Genomic DNA, 19,337 nt, shown 5'->3' on the forward strand with positions numbered 1-19,337 from the left:
CTCCCGATACCTTCCCTCACGTAATCTCCGGTCCTCCCAAGACCTCCTTCTCTCCTCCACACTTATTTGCTCCTCACCCAACCGCCTCCAAGACTTCTCCCGAATAGCCCCTATTCTCTGTAATTCTTTGCCCCAACAAGTCCGACTATCAACCACACTTGGAAACTTCAGACGGAACCTGAAAACCCACCTCTTCAAGAAAGCCTACAGCCTGCAATGACCCCGCTAAATCCTTCTCTCTCACCACTACCGGTGATATCACCTCAACCAACACCGGAACTGCTGCTGTGACCTACCAACCTACTGTTTCCTTCCCCACCATCCTGTATCATGTAAGCCCGAAAGGGCAGGGTCCTCTCTCCCCTCTGTATCAGTCTGTCATTGTTAGTTTGTTTACTGTAAGTGATATCTGTAATTTGTATGTAACCCCTTCTCATGTACAGCACCATGGAACCAATGGTGCTATATAAATAAATAACAATAATAATATTTAAGTGAAAAATTTATTGTAGTACAATGTGAACATCAGACATTTAATCATTTCTATGATCCAATAATCAAGATATTTAGATAGAACATAATATCTGTTTATTGGAATACAACTTTAGAACACAAAAAAACTGTAATAAATTGTAAATATGTAATACACTATGTAATATCAATTACATATATACAGTACAGAGCAAAAGTTTGGACACACCTTCTCATTCAAAGAGTTTTCTTTATTTCCATGACTATGAGAAGTGTAGATTCACTCTGAAGGCATCAAAACTGTGAAAATGTGGAAATATATAATTAACAAAAAAGTGTGAAACAACTGAAAATATGTCTTATATTCTAGGTTCTTCAAAGTAGCCACCTTTTGTTTTGATTACTGCTTTGCACACTCTTGGCATTCTCTTGATGAGCTTCAAGAGATAGTCACCGGAAATGGTCTTCCAACAGTCTTGAAGGAGTTCCCAGAGATGCTTAGCACTTGTTGACCCTTTTGCCTTCGCTCTGTGGTCCAGCTCACCCCAAACCTATTGGGTTCAGGTCTGGTGACTGTGGGGGCCAGGTCATCTGGCGGAGCACCCCATCACTCTCCTTCTTGGTCAAATAGCCCTTACACAGCCTGGAGGTGTGTTTGGGGTCATTGTCCTGTTGAAAAATAAACGATGGTCCAACTAAACGCAAACCGGATGGAATAGCATGCCGCTGCAAGATGCTGTGGTAGCAATGCTGGTTTAGTATGCCTTCAATTTTGAATAAATCCCAAACAGTGTCACCAGCAAAGCACCCCCACACCATCACACCTCCTCCTCCATGCTTCACGGTGGGAACCAGGCATGTAGAGTCCATCCGTTCACCTTTTCTGCGTCGCACAAAGACACGGTGGTTGGAACCAAAGATATCAAATTTGGACTCATCAGACCAAAGCACAGATTCCCACTGGTCTAATGTCCATTCCTTGTGTTCTTTAGCCCAAACAAGTCTCTTCTGCTTGTTGCCTGTGCTTAGCAGTGGTTTCCTAGCAGCTATTTTACCATGAAGGCCTGCTGCACAAAGTCTTCTCTTAACAGTTGTTGTAGAGATGTGTCGGCTGCTAGAACTCTGTGTGGCATTGACCTGGTCTCTAATCTGAACTGCTGTTAACCTGCGATTTCTGAGGCTGGTGACTCAGATGAACTTATCCTCCACAGCAGAGGTGACTCTTGGTCTTCCTTTCCTGGGGCGGTCCTCATGTGAGCCAGTTTCTTTGTAGCACTTGATGGTTTTTGCCACTGCACTTGGGGACACTTTCAAAGTTTTCCCAATTTTTCGGACTGACTGACCTTCAGTTCTTAAAGTAATGATGGCCACTCGTTTTTCTTTACTTAGCTGCTTTTTTTCTTGCCATAATACAAATTCTAACAGTCTATTCAGTAGGACTATCAGCTGTGTATCCACCAGACTTCTGCACAACACAACTGATGGTCCCAACCCCATTTATAAGGAAAGAAATCCCACTTATTTAACCTGACAGGGCACACCTGTGAAGTGAAAACCATTTCCGGTGACTACCTCTTGAAGCTCATCAAGAGAATGCCAAGAGTATGCAAAGCAAAAATCAAAGCAAAAGGTGGCTACTTTGAAGAACCTAGTATATAAGACATACAGTATTTTCAGTTGTTTCACACTTTTTTTTTATTAATTATATAATTCCACATGTGTGTTAATTCATAGTTTTGATACCTTCAGAGTGAATCCACAATTTTCATAGTCATGAAAATAAAGAAAACTCTTTGAATGAGAAGGTGTGTCCAAACTTTTTGTCTGTACTGTATATATATATACACACACAGTATATATATATATATATATATATATATATATATATATATATATATATATATATATATATATATATATATACACACACACACACACTATGACTTATCTCAGCTAAGACAAAGCCTAGATCCTCAGGCTACATTCACACCTTGGGCGTAGCCACGATCAAACCTGGGGGGGGGGGGCAGAACATCATACTGTTCCGCAGAATCTCATACTGCACACCTAAGCTGCTGCACAACCTCATACTGCACACCCCTACACTTGAAAATAAAGCCTGCACCTTAAGAAGATGTGGTGGTGATGAATGCAGTCTATTTATTCCAACTATCAATTGATGTTGATGTGTTCTGAAGACAAGCAATGCCTGTCCTGGATGTCCTTTTGGGGAGCTATGAGCTGTACCTGACTGGTGATAAAAAAAAAAAGGAGTATTAGTCTGTGTGCTACCCGGCTTTCATTCTTTTTGGTACAGATATGATATCGATAGACAGATATGGATAAATGGATATATAGATAGAGCAGATTTCTAATCTGCTTTTGCTATTGAAAACATTATCTATGAGCTCAAAAACCTTTCAGGTGATGCAGTTTTTTAAAAAGCTGATCTGCTTTTACAACTGAAAAACGTATCCTCATAAAACACAGGAAAAACGCTGTGTGAATGTAGCCTTAGATCAGGAATAGAACAGCCATTTATAGGACATTTCATAACTTTCCCAAATTTCTATGAAAAAATATTCAGCACATTCTGCATTGAACTACTGTACCCAATTTATTATATATTGTTGGAGTTGGTCCATTTTATACCGACTCCACCAAAATGAGCACGACTCCGACTCCACAGCCCTGCCAATTACGCCCCAGATGTTGTTGATCGGAAACAAGTCCAGGTACGGTGTAGGCCACAGTAGCACGTTTAGGATATGCAGGCCGCTCACAGTAGCCAGAGCAACATGCGGCCTCACGTTGATGTGTTAGGCCAATTTGGAGAAATAGATGAACCATTAGTTCCACGACCAAATCAACGTAACACAACTACTAGTGTATCCGGAATACAGACTAGAGTGGTCTAGCTGCCGTACATTTTACCACCCAATGACTTAATCTTAGGAGGCAGACCAGTGTGACAGTACCTCATGAAGGCCTTTTCTTAGAATGGCCTATGTGGCTTCCAGACCAGTCTCTGGATACTATTGCATCCAAGATAAAAGTAGGACTCATTCAATAGACCTCAATTCCAGCCTCTGTTCTCCATCTGGAGACCACATGGGCAATACCATGAAAAGGCTTTTCTTGAGGAGTGTCCCAAAAGTCCTAATCCCGGGATTATGGTGTGGGGTGGCATAATGTACAGTAGTCAGACCCCTCTAGTCTTTATTCCAGGTACACTATCCGCTCGGCCGTACATTAATTTGGTTGTGGAACCAGTGGTACGGTCAATTCTCCAAAGTATCTCTGCAGACAATTTTTCAACACGGCAAGAGAGGTTTTGAAAATTTTGATTGCAAATTGCTAATATTTGCATGTCATTAACACGTCTATCAATCTTGTGATTTCCATAATTCCACCACTTCTTCTTAGTTTGCAATTTCCGTGCTGAATAGTGTCTAATCGTTTTGTTTCAGTGGAGATATGCCGCAATCCAAGGTGTCTAGCATTTGTTTTATCTTCTCACGCTACAAATATCGTCTTCCAACCTTAGTGCGCATATGGGGGGGGATTTGCGACTGACTGCCGAAATTACAGAAAGAGGAGACAGAGGATGATGGAACATGATAGGGGTGGAGTTTGCAATCAGGAAATGTAGGTATGAAGCATAAACTGATGATCTAAATAGTGGCATAGCGTGGGGGGCCATAGAAGAGGTTGCACTGGGTGCCAAAGTTTATAGTAGTGAAAAATTCCCCCCCTCACCTAGTGTGCCAGCCCCATTGTCATAAGATCTGCCCATAAAAGCACCGTTTCTTGTAGTGGTGCAGCGAGTAACTGCTCGGTGCTTTTTACGCAGAGTGCAGCAGTCAAGATGACCTTCTTATTGGCTGTTGCACTCTGTATAGGCAGCGACAGGAATGACGTAGCTCAGTGCAATGAAGTAAGCTTTGTCATCTTGGTCGCGGCTTATGCAGAGCCCAGCAGCCTGTGCCAAACTCATCTCGACTGCTGCGCTCTGCATATACAGCGACCATGATGAATGACGACTAGCAGCTAATGAATGAAGCTGGAACTGAATCATGTGCACTGCAAATGATGCAATACTGTCTTCATTCATTACTAAGAGCTGCTGCTTTTATGGTTTTTTTGCACATTTTCTAGACCTAACTAGATATAGGGCCAGGGATTAGTTTACGGTTAGGGCTAATGCTAAGGTAATAAAATATATACCCTAACTTTTTATTTTATAAAAAAGCAAGAAAAAAAAATAGTAGGTCAAAGTGCAAATTACATTTTCAAATTACAATATATGTGCTTGGGGAATAAGTATTTCAATAACAGACTGGTGAAAGGAATTCAGGGAGCGCTAAATATTTTCCTTGCCCCGGGTGCTGGCACAATCCAAACTACGACACTGGATCTGTACAGTCATACTGCGCAGTCTAAAAAGCAAAAGCACCTTTCCGTACACAGGGGCAGTGACGGCCTTTTTGATACTCTGCCCCGCAGGGTTTTTAGACAAAAATGCAAAACGACAAAGTAGTATCAGATTTTTTTTTTATTATTTTCCTATAAAAAAACCCCAAAAAACAAACACACAGAGCATTCTGAACGAAATGAATATATATATAAAAAATCAATAGCATTTGTAATCATTTAACAGATCTGTATGGGAAATTTCCTCCAAACCCAGAAACTTTAAAGTGAAAAACACCGACGTAATACTCATCGATAATTGTGTGGAGTCAATTTTTGCCTTAGAAAACATCACAAGTATAAGCTAAATCTAAAATCGAAGCCAAATCTACATAAAAGACATTCTGTAACATACAAATGTGCCTACAAAGTGTTCATACCAAAAACATGTGGTAATTCCCAATGGGAGATTTTCTTCTGTATGCACCCTGTATTTCACGGTGTACCCCCTATTCAAGTATGCGGAAGGTGCCGTCAACGAAAAGCTCTACTCAACGGATGTAAGCTGGGTAACCAATGAAAAGGTCTGAGTATAAGAGCATCACACCCTCCAAAAGCAAAAAATACACTAGTAAATGTAAGTACCTCTGTCCATTCAACCTGTGTATACAAAATATTGTAATTCTCAGGATATATCCCTGCCCGGAATGTTTTTATGATCACTATGGGGCCTTTGAAATGGCACAAAATTTTACGGCAGTGTGGAGTTGCACAAAAAATTTGTAAAATTTGCAATTTTCACGCCAGTGAAGCAGTTCTGCAAAAATGTTTGGAGTTTGGGAGGAGTTGGGGAGTCACCACCCATCAATTTAATTAAAAATGCCATTGTATGCTAGCAAAACCTTCATTAAAACGAGTGTGCGTAAGACCAGTCTTAATCGGCCCCTGTATCTCGATGAAAATATTCCCACGTGCTCGATAGAGTAGGAAAATTAGGTGCCAGCCCCTATCTACATAACTGGTTAAGACTCTGTGCACATCTCAGTTGAATAAAACTATCTTGCTAGTGCCATCTATTGGAGGTAGCTACTCTCGAAGTTAATGTCCGGCTGCTTTACGAGCCTTGTGCCATGCCTAAGGATATTAGCCAAGCCAGACATCCATCTACAGACAGCTGTTTGGGGGTGCTTGCCCCTCAGGGTATTGTAGCGCAACGTCATTCAGAAATCTAAGAAGGCTGGCTGACTTGTAAGGCCTTATTCACACATCCAATTTTTCCACATATGAGAAAAACGGATCAATTATTCCTTAGATCAGAGTGTGGTCTGAGTGTCGTCCGATTTTCCCCATACGTGGAGAGATTAAAAATAATACATTTCTCCATCTTTTAAATTCTGATAGTCCCTCAAAATCAGACTGCAATAGGACAAATTGACTTACATAGCCGATTTTGATTCGACCCTCAGATCGAAATTGGACATGACTGCAAGTTTCCGTGGTTTTACTGTCACGAACATGTCAATGACGCTATAAACTATCACAAATAATGAGCGCTGTCCATGAAAACCACGAATAGCACTCGTACGTGAAAATCGTACATGTGAAAGAGGCCCAAGTCTAGGTTCCATTAATACAGGGTTCAACTGAGCACTACATCAGGGTTTCTGGCACAAAAAACTCTGAAAAACAGTATTCAGACGGTAACCCCGACAGTTGCTGAGAACACCATCTGGCCTCCAACCTGGCAGAATTCAATGTTTTTCAGAATTACACAAAATCCATGGTGCAACAAAGGCATGTCTGATAAAGATGAATACTGCCAGGACAGAGGCCTGACCGCATCCACACTGACTCTGTAGTCTTCATTCAAGTGAATGACTCCGTTAGGAGTTCCGGTTGGGATATAGCTTTTTGGGATTCCGATAGAAACCTGGACATCGGGCTCAGCGGATAGCACTTTGTTAACGTGACCCTAAGATGGTGGGTACTACAGATAAAATGAAGGGACTTACATTTACTACTGAATCCACAAATGTATGGATATATACCCACATGCGTGATTAATGGGGGGAGATGCTCGCTAGAAGAAAAGCGATGCTGTGTCAGAATAAATTAAGAGGGGAATAGTCACGTACACCGTAGGCCAGAAGTCATTATTAGAAAGGAGCTGAAGATTATCCATATCAATGTGCAAAGCTATACAAGGCATAACCCGGCCTTATAATCAGGGACAATAGCCTCATCAATATACCAGTGTGGACTGATATCACAATCACCGACACCAACAGTGAATAGAAAATCACCCGGAATAGGAAAAACACAAACCAAGGCTACAGTCAAGCAGTGAGAAGATAACCCGTCCCTACTGGGGCCACCGATCCCTCTCAGGAAAATCAGCCTGGAGAGGTGCAATTATTTGAAACCCCTAAAACAAAATTTGGTGGTGGGGGAGTGGTTGTCAGTTCATCGCTCCCCTCCCCACCAATATTTTATTATTTTTCTATTAATGTGACAGATTATCTTTCAATTCTCAAGGGGACAGAATATATATATGCCATAATATACATCAGGGATCATAAAACATTATTGCTTTTTTTTTTCTTTTTTTTACATTTTCCCCCTAAAATTACAAGTTCCTCTCATTCTCTAAAATTTTGTTCAGCAATGCAATTTTATTCATTTACTTTATACCATTAATAGTGAATCTAAATGGGTCCAACTATTCTGTTCCTTATACATCAGTGATTAGAGGTCTGTGTTTCTGGTAGGGAGCTCCAATTCCCCCACACAGACGTAGGGTTATGATAAAGGATACAATTCTGTCCACTAGGGGAGGGTGGTGTTTAGTTGCGTATACCATGAACGTAAAGCCTAACCCTATAGAACTAAAATATGCAGAAAGCTCCCCCTAGTGGCAGCTACAGGCAGGGAGAATTTTATCATTTAAGAGGGGTTGTCAGCTCAGCTAAAAAGGAGCAATGTTTGTGTTGGCATCATAGAAGAAACCGACCTATCAGACTCTATTATTAATTTTGACTCTGATTCCATTTCTGCCCGACAGTCGTGAGACCGGAAAAATCTCGTGATCTTGGCTTCAGTTTTCCTCGTCCCCCATATAATAAACATCATTAGCGATGCACACTGTATCTGCGTAGCAAGCAGGAGACATGTAATCTTCACGACGGGTGTGGCATTTGTTACATTGCTGAAAGGACTCGGGGGCAGCATGGAGGAGGAATCAAGTGATCGGCAGTGCAACCAAAATTAAAAATAAAATACAATGGGCAAATTTCTTCTATGATTCTTAGGAAGCAATGTTTTATGTGTTTTTTTTTTTAGCTGACCGGAATACCCCTTTAACTTTATGTCTATGCCAATAATTTGGAGACAGATAAACAGAGAGCTCGTTCCATTAGATATTTGAAGAAAAAAAAAATAAATTTGCATAAAATTTTGACTCTAAAACAACATGGAAGTTAATAAAGTTGTCATTAAAATATGAACTTCCATGAAAGGAAATTTGCCACTCAGGAGCTAAAAAAGGGATAAGTCACAAACCCTGTATTGTGAGCTGTAATGGCCGCCATATTGGGAGACGGACAGAAACTAAGAGGCTTTGGAGAAGATTACAACTCCCGGACTTCTATTTAAAGGGGTCGTCCAGTGAAAACAAACTAGAGATGAGCGAACACGGACTGTAAAAAGAGACAGAGAGAAGTTAGGGTCACCATTGACTCAAGATCGGGTACTGTTCTGGTACCCGAACCGAACTTTGGACTAAAGTTAGGTCGAACTTTGGACTAAAGTTAGGTCGAACTTGACGAACCCAAACTTCCAAGGGTCCGCTCAGCCTTAGTTATAACGTATCTGCAGGATAGGTGATAACTTATCTGTGGGGGTCCGACCAAAGGGACCTTCACTGATCAGCAGATGGGTCGCTTTTATCCAAAATGAAAACCCCCAATACAAAATGGTGCGACAACCGACCGCAGCTCAGCAGTCCCATAGGGAAGGAATGGAGCAGTGGTCGAGCATAAGCCCTGACGCTCCGTCCTTAAAGGGTTAAAAGTGACCCTTTCTCCCGACCAGTGAAGGCCTCAGCAGTTGAACAGACACCTAACTTATTTCACCAGTCAACCCCTTTAATGATATTTATTCCATCCAAATAATGTAGATGTATAGGCAGCAATAAAAACAATTAAATGCAATGGAATATATATATATTTTTGTTAAATGACCACTTTTTCCTCAAAAAATGTATCTGTCGCCATGTCGGCTGTAGGGAAGCAATGAAAAATAATTCCATTTTGTACTCTTTAAATATGTAAATTCTCTAAAACTTCTGGGGTACTCGCTTAAATAATATTATATAACGCTCTGGTCATTATGTTTTGTTTTTTTTTGCCAAGTGCCTGCCTGGTAAATGCCTCTTGTGTCGCTTGGAAACCAGAAGAAAATATATATATATTTAGACTCAATTAAAAAGACTATATACACCAAAGGTATATAAATATCAGCCATGCGCTAAATTGTGTGTACCGCTCTCTCCCACAGGAGGCGGCCATTTTGTGGGTCGAGGAATACAGTCAAGTAGTGACCCATAAAGAAGACTACGACCACAAAATGGCTGCCTGCGTGTGTACTGTAGGGACGGGCACACTTAAAGTCATGGAAGTAAAGAAAGAAAGAAAATTAGAATAATAAAACACAAAAGGGCAGATTTATAAAACTGACTCAAAGAAAAACAGCTTCTGTTACCCATAGCAATCAATCGTAGCTCAGCTTTGATTTTTCCAGAGCAGATTTCAAAATAAAAGCTGCACTGGGATTGGTTGCTATGGGTAATAAAAACAGAGGTTTCTTTTTAAAGTAGTTTCATAACAATCCCGCGTTGTCAAAACACACTCAAATGTCACAACTGTGTTCAAAGGACAAAGAGTCTGGTCTCTTCTCCCAACCATTCCTCCTCTTCATACAACAGAACTGTAACGGAATATCGGGACCCATCGAGACCGCTGTTCCCCCAGCCGCTCAAAAGATCCCAGAGCAAGCCTTGCTTTGGTACGCAGGTTAAAGGCAAAATCCATCTAGAATATGAACTGGCGTGATTTCATTAAAGGGATTGTCCAGTGAGAATCAGCTTCCACCTATATGCAGGATAGGTGATAACTTACAGAAAGGTTAAGTGCCGACGGGACATTTTTATCCCTGTTACAATATGGAGCAGCAGGTTGGATGCCCGAGAGCTACTCCCATTCTTTCTCTCAGTCGAATAAAGTGGAGTGTAACGCTCAGCAGCCCCACAGAGGAAAGGGGTAGCTGTCGAGTATTCACTGCTGTCTCCATTCTATCGGGGGGTAAAAGCGAACCCTTCTGCCGATCAGGGCAGGTCCTAGTGGTCAGAATCCCACCGATCAGTAAGTGACCACCGATTAAATCTTGTTTTCCCCAGACAATCCCTTTCAACAACATTTTCCCTATTATGCACATGTCACACTCACAAGGGTCCAGGAAGCTGAAATGTCTGGAGTTATTTGGGCAACCGATATAGATTTGCAGAAGAAAAGCTGCAGTACCAGGGACAGCCATGTGTAGTGCTATAGCTTTTCATTTTGCCGTGGAGATCAGACCTCTCTGATCACTTGTGGCAGAAGCTTTTTAATATCTAAAGTTGCCCATACACCTTCACTTGTGAGCAATTTCTTCTGCCCCCCAAAAAAAACACAAGCATGCTCAGCCCATGTACATGTTTTAAATGAGGAGAGGGCCATAGATGTTGGTTTGTCTACCTTAAAACCAAAAACATTGGACACTGAAATTCAACATGTCCCTCGACATCATCGGAAGGGTGATATCTTCACATAAGATAATCGGCCAGTGCTACCAAAATCTGCTTTTGTGTGTTTTGGCACCTTTAGATCCCAGACCCTTTTAAGTATGACATGAGGAGAATACCGCCAAAGCCTGAATTTTCCACTCTAGGGTGGAGTTAGCCTTTGTTGTCCTCATAAATCGACAGGAAATCTCTAGCTTACGACTGTAAGCATTGCAGAATGCCCACATTGTGCCTGTGATGCAGTGCAGCAGCCAACGTCACCCCGCGAGAGGTCGGAAGTGAAACCTGTATGGAGGCAGACATCGAGGGTGAAGCGGGTATAAACAGGGAAAGCATACTGGGTGTTGTGAACAATCACAAAAACAGAACAGCAAAGGATGCAGATGTGAGCTCTGTGGGTGACTAAGCTGCGGGAGGGTACGGGAGAAGCCAGTTTCCATACACATATGCCATTTTGGCCAAAATGTCCTCCTGTGGACTAACGCAGCAAGTTCTCCATCTGTTGCAGGGAGACAGTCTTATGGTTGATGCCGGTCTTCTCCCCAGGTTATGGCGTGTAAGCTGGTGGTGGTTGGAAAGGATTCATGACGTCGTACTCGGCAGGGTAAGAGTCAGCTTCCATCTCTGACAGCAACTCCAAAGCCTGCTCTTCTTCTTCTGATGGATAATGGCGTAGGAGGTTGGCAGCGGTGGCGAGGATGGATGCCCCACCTGCCCCGGCCACCAGGTAGAAACTGACAGCAAAGGTGACGTAGACCTGGGAGCCGTGATATTGTTTGTGTTGCTGCTGGAGTGCCAGTATGAGCTCCGAGGCCCAGTAACAAAAACCAATAACCGTGGCACATTGCAAAACTGCAAAAAACGGAAATCAAGGAGGGAGACAGAACACACAAAGAAATGGGTTAAACTCTGAAAATCGTGCAAGAAAAAAAAAAACAACTGTTAATTTTCTAATAAGGATATTAGCCCATAGGAACATACGGTATATACCTCATATACGTCAGTCTAACAAAGATGTCTGGAATTGAGTTAGGCAAATGTAAAAAAAAAAAATTGGTGGATTTGACAATAAGTAAAAGTCGGAGAACGCAATCGCCGCCTGTTCTGAGCAGATGCAACGTTGCGTTTCTTCTGTTCAAAGATTTGTCCTAAAATTTACAGGGCACCCCAACTCCATGATCACGAGAAGACGCCGATCACATGAGAATATGACCCGGACAAGTGCAATCCGAGAAAAAAGGGATTGCACTCGGACCGGTGTTATTTAATGAGGCCGTGCCCAGATCTGCAGATTTTTCTCTCAGGAGTATTCGGCACGAGAACTTACATGGCATGCTGCGATTTCACCCGAAATCAGATGGGTGCGAGAAAAAAAAAATCAGATGCCATAGGCCTGTTTCACACTTCCGTTTTTGACCATCAGTCAAAATCTGCCGTTTTTGCAAAAAAACGGATCTGCCATTTTTTTTGGCGGATCCTTTTTTTCCCCATTGATTTGCATTACCGGCAGATCTTGACGGATGACCATCCGTTGGATCCGTTTTTTTTTGCGGATCCGTCAAATTTTTTGCGTCCACCGAGATGCCTGGACGGACCATACAACGGTTTTTGTGCTGCAGGATCCGCATTTTTATAGTGCGCATGCCCGGAGGAATTTTAACCCTGAAATCATTTCTGGCGGACAGAAAAAATTCTCTCTCTCTCTCTCTGGGCAGCGGTTCCTTTAAAATTATTCATTCGGCGGATCCATAAAAAAAACGGTCCGGTGGCATCCGTTCACATCAGTTAGCAACGGATCCGCTTTCCGCCATTTTGGTGGACTTTAACTGATACAAAAAAACTGATGTGTGAAACAGGCCTTAAGGGGCATCAGTGTGGCATCTGGTGTTATAGATGCATTACAATTCTGTTGCATAGGAAACTGTGAATGGCTGCGTAAAAGAATAACAACTGCAGGGTAAAAAAAAAAAGCATTGCAGATGGAGGACGAGTGAGATAAATCTGGATGAAAATCAGACCGATTTTCTATACGCTCGTGTGACTCCAGTCTAACAAGGCCGCTTTTTCAGCAAATTAAAAAACTGGCAAGAACAGAAAAAAGTTAATGAGAGCCTTCACTCTGAGACTGAAAAGTCACCATGAGCTTCTCATGGATGATCACCCTACCTGGAGCCCTCTGTTTGCCTCCTCCTGCTTCCACAATGACATGGGAAGTGCAGTGGTAAGTCTAAACCACAGCCATCCCATAGCACAGGAAAGGGGGGTGCAGTTTAGACTTTCCACCGCGCTCCTCATGACATGGCAAAATTAACAGAATGCCATTCTTAGCGGAGGAGGTAAACTGACGGCATCACCTACGATGACTACATGAGACACTTCTCAGCTCCAGGGTGAAGGGTCAGGTTTTTGGTGCTCAGCTGTAAGCTCATTATTACATGTAGATCAATATTTAAAGAGAATGCAGCCATAATCTCTCCTGTTGTATATGTAGTCCAATTTGTGCAGAGCACGGTATAGAGGAGGAGATGACGAGCAGAATGATGTACAGGTTTGTGGGAAAAGATTTAGTATAACTTGTACTTTAATTCATTGATATCCTCCATCAGAAAAGCTACTCCAGTCAGGGACTGAGGTAGGATTTCTGGCATAACAAACGCCATCACTTTTACTGAATTTGACAGGCGTGTGTAGCCATGCCCCGTCCCGACTCATCTGTGGCTCTGCCCATTTTTGAGAAGCTGCTTTAAACTAGTGTAAAAACACCAAAAGTTGCCAAATTTTTGTGTAACTCCGCGTTATTGAAAAAGTTTTGCGACTTTTCGACGCGTTTTAAAGCTTGGGCGACAGACTCCTTTTGGGACCCTTGTCCACATTAACGGGACGGCTTTACTGATCCGGTTTCATTTTCAGACAGTGTGAACTTTAACTAACCAGTCTTAAGATGCAGCGCACCTTTAGAAAATTATCTGTCTTTACTGTAATTATAGGTTGCAATATAGAAAAAGCGGACGGCACCGCTGTTACCATATGCCGGCGGGTGGTATGCGTCAGGTAGCATGCAGTCGTCTGGAACTCCTGGGTGCTTGACCTCGCAGCAATCAATTCTTTGAATCCATGTAGAGGAAAAGGTCGCACTCAACGGGATGAAGTAAATCTCTTTTTTATTGACACATACAATTACATGTCAGGTCAGAATTAAAGTGGCATGAGTGCTACGGGCTGACAACGGCCGTTTCGCGCTGTTCTAGCGCTTCCACGGGTCCCGTGGAAGCGCTAGAACAGCGAGAAACGGCCGTTGTCAGCCCGTAGCACTCATGCCACTTTAATTCTGACCTGACATGTAATTGTATGTGTCAATAAAAAAGAGATTTACTTCATCCCGTCGAGTGCGACCTTTTCCTCTACATGGATTCAAAGTAATTATAGGTTGGCTTAGGTTGTGCCAAATTTGGCACACAGGGTCTACAACTTTGGGCCAATCTGTGTTATGCAGAATTTCTCTAACCCTTTGTGTTCTCACATAGCTAGACATTTGTATATACCTGTTAGTATGTGAGCAAAAGCGTAGCGCCTGGTAATTTTCAGAGCAGGATGTTTGGGACCGAAAACGTCAAGCAAGAAGGCCGTCATACTACAGGCGATACCCAGGAAGCAGAAGCCGGCGATGACGCGGAGGAGAAGTATCGTCTGATGGTTCATACAGAACTCTGCAAAACAAACCACAGGTGATTCTCAGTATAAGTGTACACAACCCTGTATCACGTGGAGCAAAGTCTGAAAAAGAGGGGCTCTACTCCCGCGGGAGCCTGAGACTTTTGGAACGCCTTTAACAAGGTCTACTGTAAAGTTGACACTCCAGCCATTCTGATAATTTTCACATGTTATAAGGTCACTTTATGTGACTGTAGATTTGTGAATCCTCGCAGCGTGCATGGTGCGCACTTTCAGGATTCCTCGGCTCTGGGAGTGGGCGGACAATGTGACCTATAAAAGTTTGATATCGCTATAGTCGTACCGACTTGGAGAATCATGTTGCCAGGTCATAATGAACAAAATAATAAAAAACAATGGCAGAAGGGTGCAAAAATCCAGCAGCGCAAAAACCATAGCCTCATATAGCTGTGTAAAAAAATAAGAAAAAATTATGACTCTTGGAAGGGTAGAAAAAAACAAACAAAAACTGGCCATATTGGAAAGGGGTTAAAGCAAAATCCTAAATACAGTTACATAAAGCGTGAAACTCACTTGTGAGGAGCTCAGGATCCTCAGCCCCGAGAACATCGGCCACCCCTAACTCTTGACGTTTGCAGGTTCCCCCGTGGATATGTAGCCAGGCGGGTTCTGCCAGAGCCGTGCACAAGGCTGTGATGGACAACGCGCCAGGTAGGGCAGATGCCAGGCTTCTTTCTGGCTGTTTGGGAAGGGCATGAGCTCCGTGACCTCTTCTTCTCGGCATAGAAGAACCTCCGGACCCGCCGGGAGCAAGCATCTCAGGTGCTGGTTTTAGTCTATAAGCCAGGAGAGAACACAGAACCACAGTCACCATCATTACCTGACAAATGGAGAGGAACAGCATCAGAGGCAGATGTAGAAGGTCCTTGGCACATAAGTTCGGCTTTGCTGAAGAACAAAGTATGTTTTCACCCAAAGGTGGACAAATTCACAAAGTCAGCCAGCCAAAAATTTATTAATGAGGTCTATTTTATTTAGCTACTAAAAAATAATCAAGTTGGCTCCTGGAACTGACTGAAATATTACAATAATTGCTGGCTGCGATTGACTAGAATGATAAAAACTGTAAAATGTTCTTAAAGGAGCAGGAGCAGGTCAAAAGAGGGTAGTTTTTGCCCTTATTTGATTCCCGCTGTCCCATGGAGTAATCCAGGTGACAGGTCCTCCTTAAATTACCATTTAAATTCTGACCCCCGTGCCACTGATGCCTGTATCCTGTTTCATTACATGGGGATGACAAGGGACGGGAAATCATGCTGATCGATGGGTGTCCGACTGTGGCACTGGGCGTTCTCTGGAATGGAGCGGAGGCCCAGTGGGTGCACATCCACTCCCTTCAAGTCAGTGCTCTGCATAGCCCTGTTCTTGGGATTCCTGGAGGCTCAGTGAGCGCACAAATACTCCCTTCAAGACAGCGCTCTGCATAGCCCTGTTTTCTGGATTCCTGGAGGCCCAGTGGGCGCACATCCACTCCCTTCAAGACAACGCTCTGCATAACCCTGTTCTCGGGATTCCTGGAGGCCAAGTGGGCGCATATCCACTCCCTTCAGGACGGAGCTCTGCATAGTCCTGTTCTTGGGATTCTTGGAGGCCAAGTGGGCGCACATCCACTCCCTTCAGAACGGAGCTCTGCATAGTCCTGTTCTCGGGCTCCTGGAGGCTCAGTGAGCGCACATCCACTCCCTTCAAGACAGCGCTCTGCATAGCCCTGTTTTCTGGATTCCTGGAGGCCCAGTGGGCGCACATCCACTCCCTTCAAGACAACGCTCTGCATAACCCTGTTCTCGGGATTCCTGGAGGCCAAGTGGGCGCATATCCACTCCCTTCAGGACGGAGCTCTGCATAGTCCTGTTCTTGGGATTCTTGGAGGCCAAGTGGGCACACATCCACTCCCTTCAGAACGGAGCTCTGCATAGTCCTGTTCTCGGGCTCCTGGAGGCTCAGTGAGCGCACATCCACTCCCTTCAAGACAGCGCTCTGCATAGCCCTGTTTTCTGGATTCCTGGAGGACCAGTGAGCGCACATCCACTCCCTTCAAGACAGCGCTCTGCATAGCCCTGTTCTCTGAATTCCTGGAGGCCAAGTGGGCGCACATCCACTCCCTTCAGGACGGAGCTCTGTATAGCCCTGTTCTCTGGATTCCTGGAGGACCAGTGAGGGCACATCCACTCCCTTCAGGATGGAGCTCTGCATAACCCTGTTCTCGGGATCGCTGGAGGCCCAGTGGGCGCACATCCACTCCCTTCAGGACAGCGCTCTGGACAGGCCTGTTCTCAGGAATGCTGGAGGCCCAGTGGGTGCACATCCACTCCCTTCAGGATGGAGTTCTGCAGAGCCCTGTTCTCGGGATTCCTGGAGGCCAAGTGGGTGCACATTAACTCCCTTCAGGATGAAGCTCTGCATAGCCCTGATGGCTGGAGGTCGTCGTGGTCAGACCCTCAAGTTAACATTTACCCTTTAATGTTGGCCAAACTCACGTTTGTGGGAACCAGCTGATCATCTAATGTGTCTGGGGGTCTCCAGCCTCTCCGCCAATGGCAGATATCAGGGTGAAAAAAAGACCAGGTTGTTGGTTTTCAACATGCTGGGAAGATAAGCCATCATCAGAGCCATCTGTGCGCTGCTTATTCCACTCTTTCCACTTAGAAATCATAGACGGAGCTGAGCGAGTGAAGAGGAATACCTGTCAGCCAGCAGATAGCTGCCCCACACATGGAAGTGCTCGCCATGAGAAAGACACTGCCAGACGTCTGTGGCGGAGCTCACCTCCCAGAGAACAAAAGCATCAGCTGTCTGAAATTAGACATGCCAGATCCTTCTCTCCCGCAACACCACCTATAAGGTAATTGGAGGGACCCCCAATCACATTAGACTGTGGGTTGATCATGCCAGTCTTGGCTAACTTTAGTCTGATGTGCAACGGGGCCTTAAAGGTTGTCCCCTTCAAAAGAAAAAAACACCTTTACCTTCAACCACTGAGCTTAGCGGCTCTGCTGATATAGAAGGCACAAGCCACTGAGCTCAGTGATTGGCTGCAGCGCTGTCAACATGATGTCTCCACTTCAACCAACCAACCGAGACTGTGACAGTGGTGGAGACTGAGCGCTGGACCTGGGGAGGGTGAGTAAGGCTCGGTTTGTTTGTTTAAAGTTAACTGAACCTGGGGGAAAGCATTTTCTGAAAGGAGACCCCCCCCTAAGGGCTGGGATTCTGGCCCATGTAAATGGTTTATACTGGGGAAAGCTCCCGATGTGAACTTATGCCAAGTGCTGGAACTTGGGAAACTGTAGGTGGATTCACACGGCCAGAATATAATCCGCACAGAAAATCTGCTGCAAAATCCACTTTTATTTTTATTATTTCTTCCTTTTTTTCCCCACTGTGTCCATTTTTACCGTCACCGTGGCATCTGGTTTTCTTGCATGCAAATAAAGAAAAAAAAAAGTCAAAAGTCTCCTCCCCTTTACGTCGGGTTTGGACGAGGATCGCATAGAAACTCACACAACAAGATATGGCCTTACCAGAACCCTGTCTGATGACAAATGCACTTATAGCAGGATGCAGCGGGCCTCCACTAATAAAGGCAAGGGGCAGCTCAGGGGCAGACTACTGATAAAAACAGCCACCCCGCACCTACAAGACCATGGAGGGGTTGGCTGCCTAGTAGGAAAAATGCACATAGATAAGGCTTGCATAGGACGCCAGTCACACATGTAAGTGTGATGCAAAGTGTCTGGCTTGCAACCTATTAGTGACGCCCATAGTATTAGCAGGCGGGCTGCTCCAGCACCATAATATGCACCACACAGTGACAGACGCCCCAATAGACCGAGCCAACAGAAAGAGGCCCGGCTGCATCCTGCAAAAAATGATGGCATAGCAATGCTTGGACGGGCCGGCGGCTCTTCCTACCCGGCGTCACGCTCAGGCCAGGGAATCGCAATGTGATCTTCGTCCGAGCTCTGCGGCCGTCTGAACTCCGGGGCTATAACGGGACCGTCTGCGGTCCGGGTCACACAGGGGCCAGTTATACACTAGTGTGAACGAGCCTGTAAAGAGCGGACGGACGCTCCGTGCACTCAGCAAGTCTGATTTACCACACTGCACTTTTTATTTTCTTTTTTGCGCAATCACACGGTCCATAAAAACAGGGCTGTGCGAACAGCCGCCTAGACTAGAACGTACACAGTCAGTGAAAAGCCTGTAGATGGCGCACTACTGGACAACTGCTGCTTCACCATCTCAGGACCCCGTAGACAATAAAACTAACCCCCTTCCACCTACATGGCCACCGCCGCTGCTGTCCCCAGCTGACACTAGTGTGTCACATGACCACCGATTGGCGGCAGCCTTTCCTATTTCATCAGAGCGGACGCCCGCTGTGACAGAATACCGATTGGCTGCAGCGGTCACACGACCCATCGGGAACGGCAGGGCTAACATGGCGCCTCTGTGGGAGGACAGGATGCGTTATTTGGAAGCCAATACATAATTTGTCGGCAGGTTATCGGTGCAGAAGGCCATTACCATAACTTTGTTATATAAGACAACAGCCATGGAGGAGAGCAGCACACACTGGTGTCTGAGAGCAGGACGTATATGTACGGCCAGAATATACGGCACTGGAGGGTAATATTCCCATGACCAATGTATAATACGGGTATAATAACAGATCAGCCTGAGCACAGGGGAGACCCCCCCCATCCTTGTACAAGCTAATGCCGGCCCCCCTGCCATATTCACCCCCACATACAGCCGACTGCCTCCCCCGGTATTACTGACCGCAGCCGCCGGTCCTCTTCTCCCCTCCGCTCGCCTATAACCACAGCTGACTTCCGCCTCCTCCCTGCGTCATCGACCCCGTGCCATGCAGGAAACAAGAGGC

The 19,337-nt window shown here is 44.6% G+C and overlaps 1 protein-coding gene across 1 annotated transcript; it reads right to left on the reverse strand.

Moving 5' to 3' along the window:
- Positions 1 to 5,008: 5,008 nt before the first annotated feature.
- On the reverse strand, positions 5,009 to 19,308 carry TMEM127 (transmembrane protein 127). The gene is made up of 4 exons (XM_073559529.1): positions 19,235 to 19,308; positions 14,966 to 15,228; positions 14,263 to 14,427; positions 5,009 to 11,572 (listed from the first exon to the last, which is right to left on the reverse strand). Exons 2-4 carry the CDS (start codon positions 15,207 to 15,209, stop codon positions 11,268 to 11,270), a joined length of 714 nt encoding a protein of 237 aa, XP_073415630.1. The 5' UTR covers positions 15,210 to 15,228; positions 19,235 to 19,308; the 3' UTR covers positions 5,009 to 11,267.
- Between the last annotated feature and the right edge of the window lie 29 nt (positions 19,309 to 19,337).

Source organism: Dendrobates tinctorius, unplaced genomic scaffold (assembly GCF_039654945.1).
Source record: "Dendrobates tinctorius isolate UK_male_01 unplaced genomic scaffold, ASM3965494v1 ptg000272l, whole genome shotgun sequence".
In the NCBI taxonomy this organism is placed as follows: Eukaryota; Metazoa; Chordata; class Amphibia; order Anura; family Dendrobatidae; genus Dendrobates; species Dendrobates tinctorius.

Coding starts and splice junctions, on each gene's coding strand:
- TMEM127 (XM_073559529.1), bottom strand. CDS start 15,209: ATGCTTGCTCCCGGCGGGTCCGGAGGTTCTTCTATGCCGAGAAGAAGA. Junction 14,428..14,965: donor GGATCCTGAGCTCCTCACAA/GTGAGTTTCACG, acceptor TTTGTTTTGCAG/AGTTCTGTATGAACCATCAG. Junction 11,573..14,262: donor TTTTGCTCACATACTAACAG/GTATATACAAAT, acceptor CGTTTTTTGCAG/TTTTGCAATGTGCCACGGTT.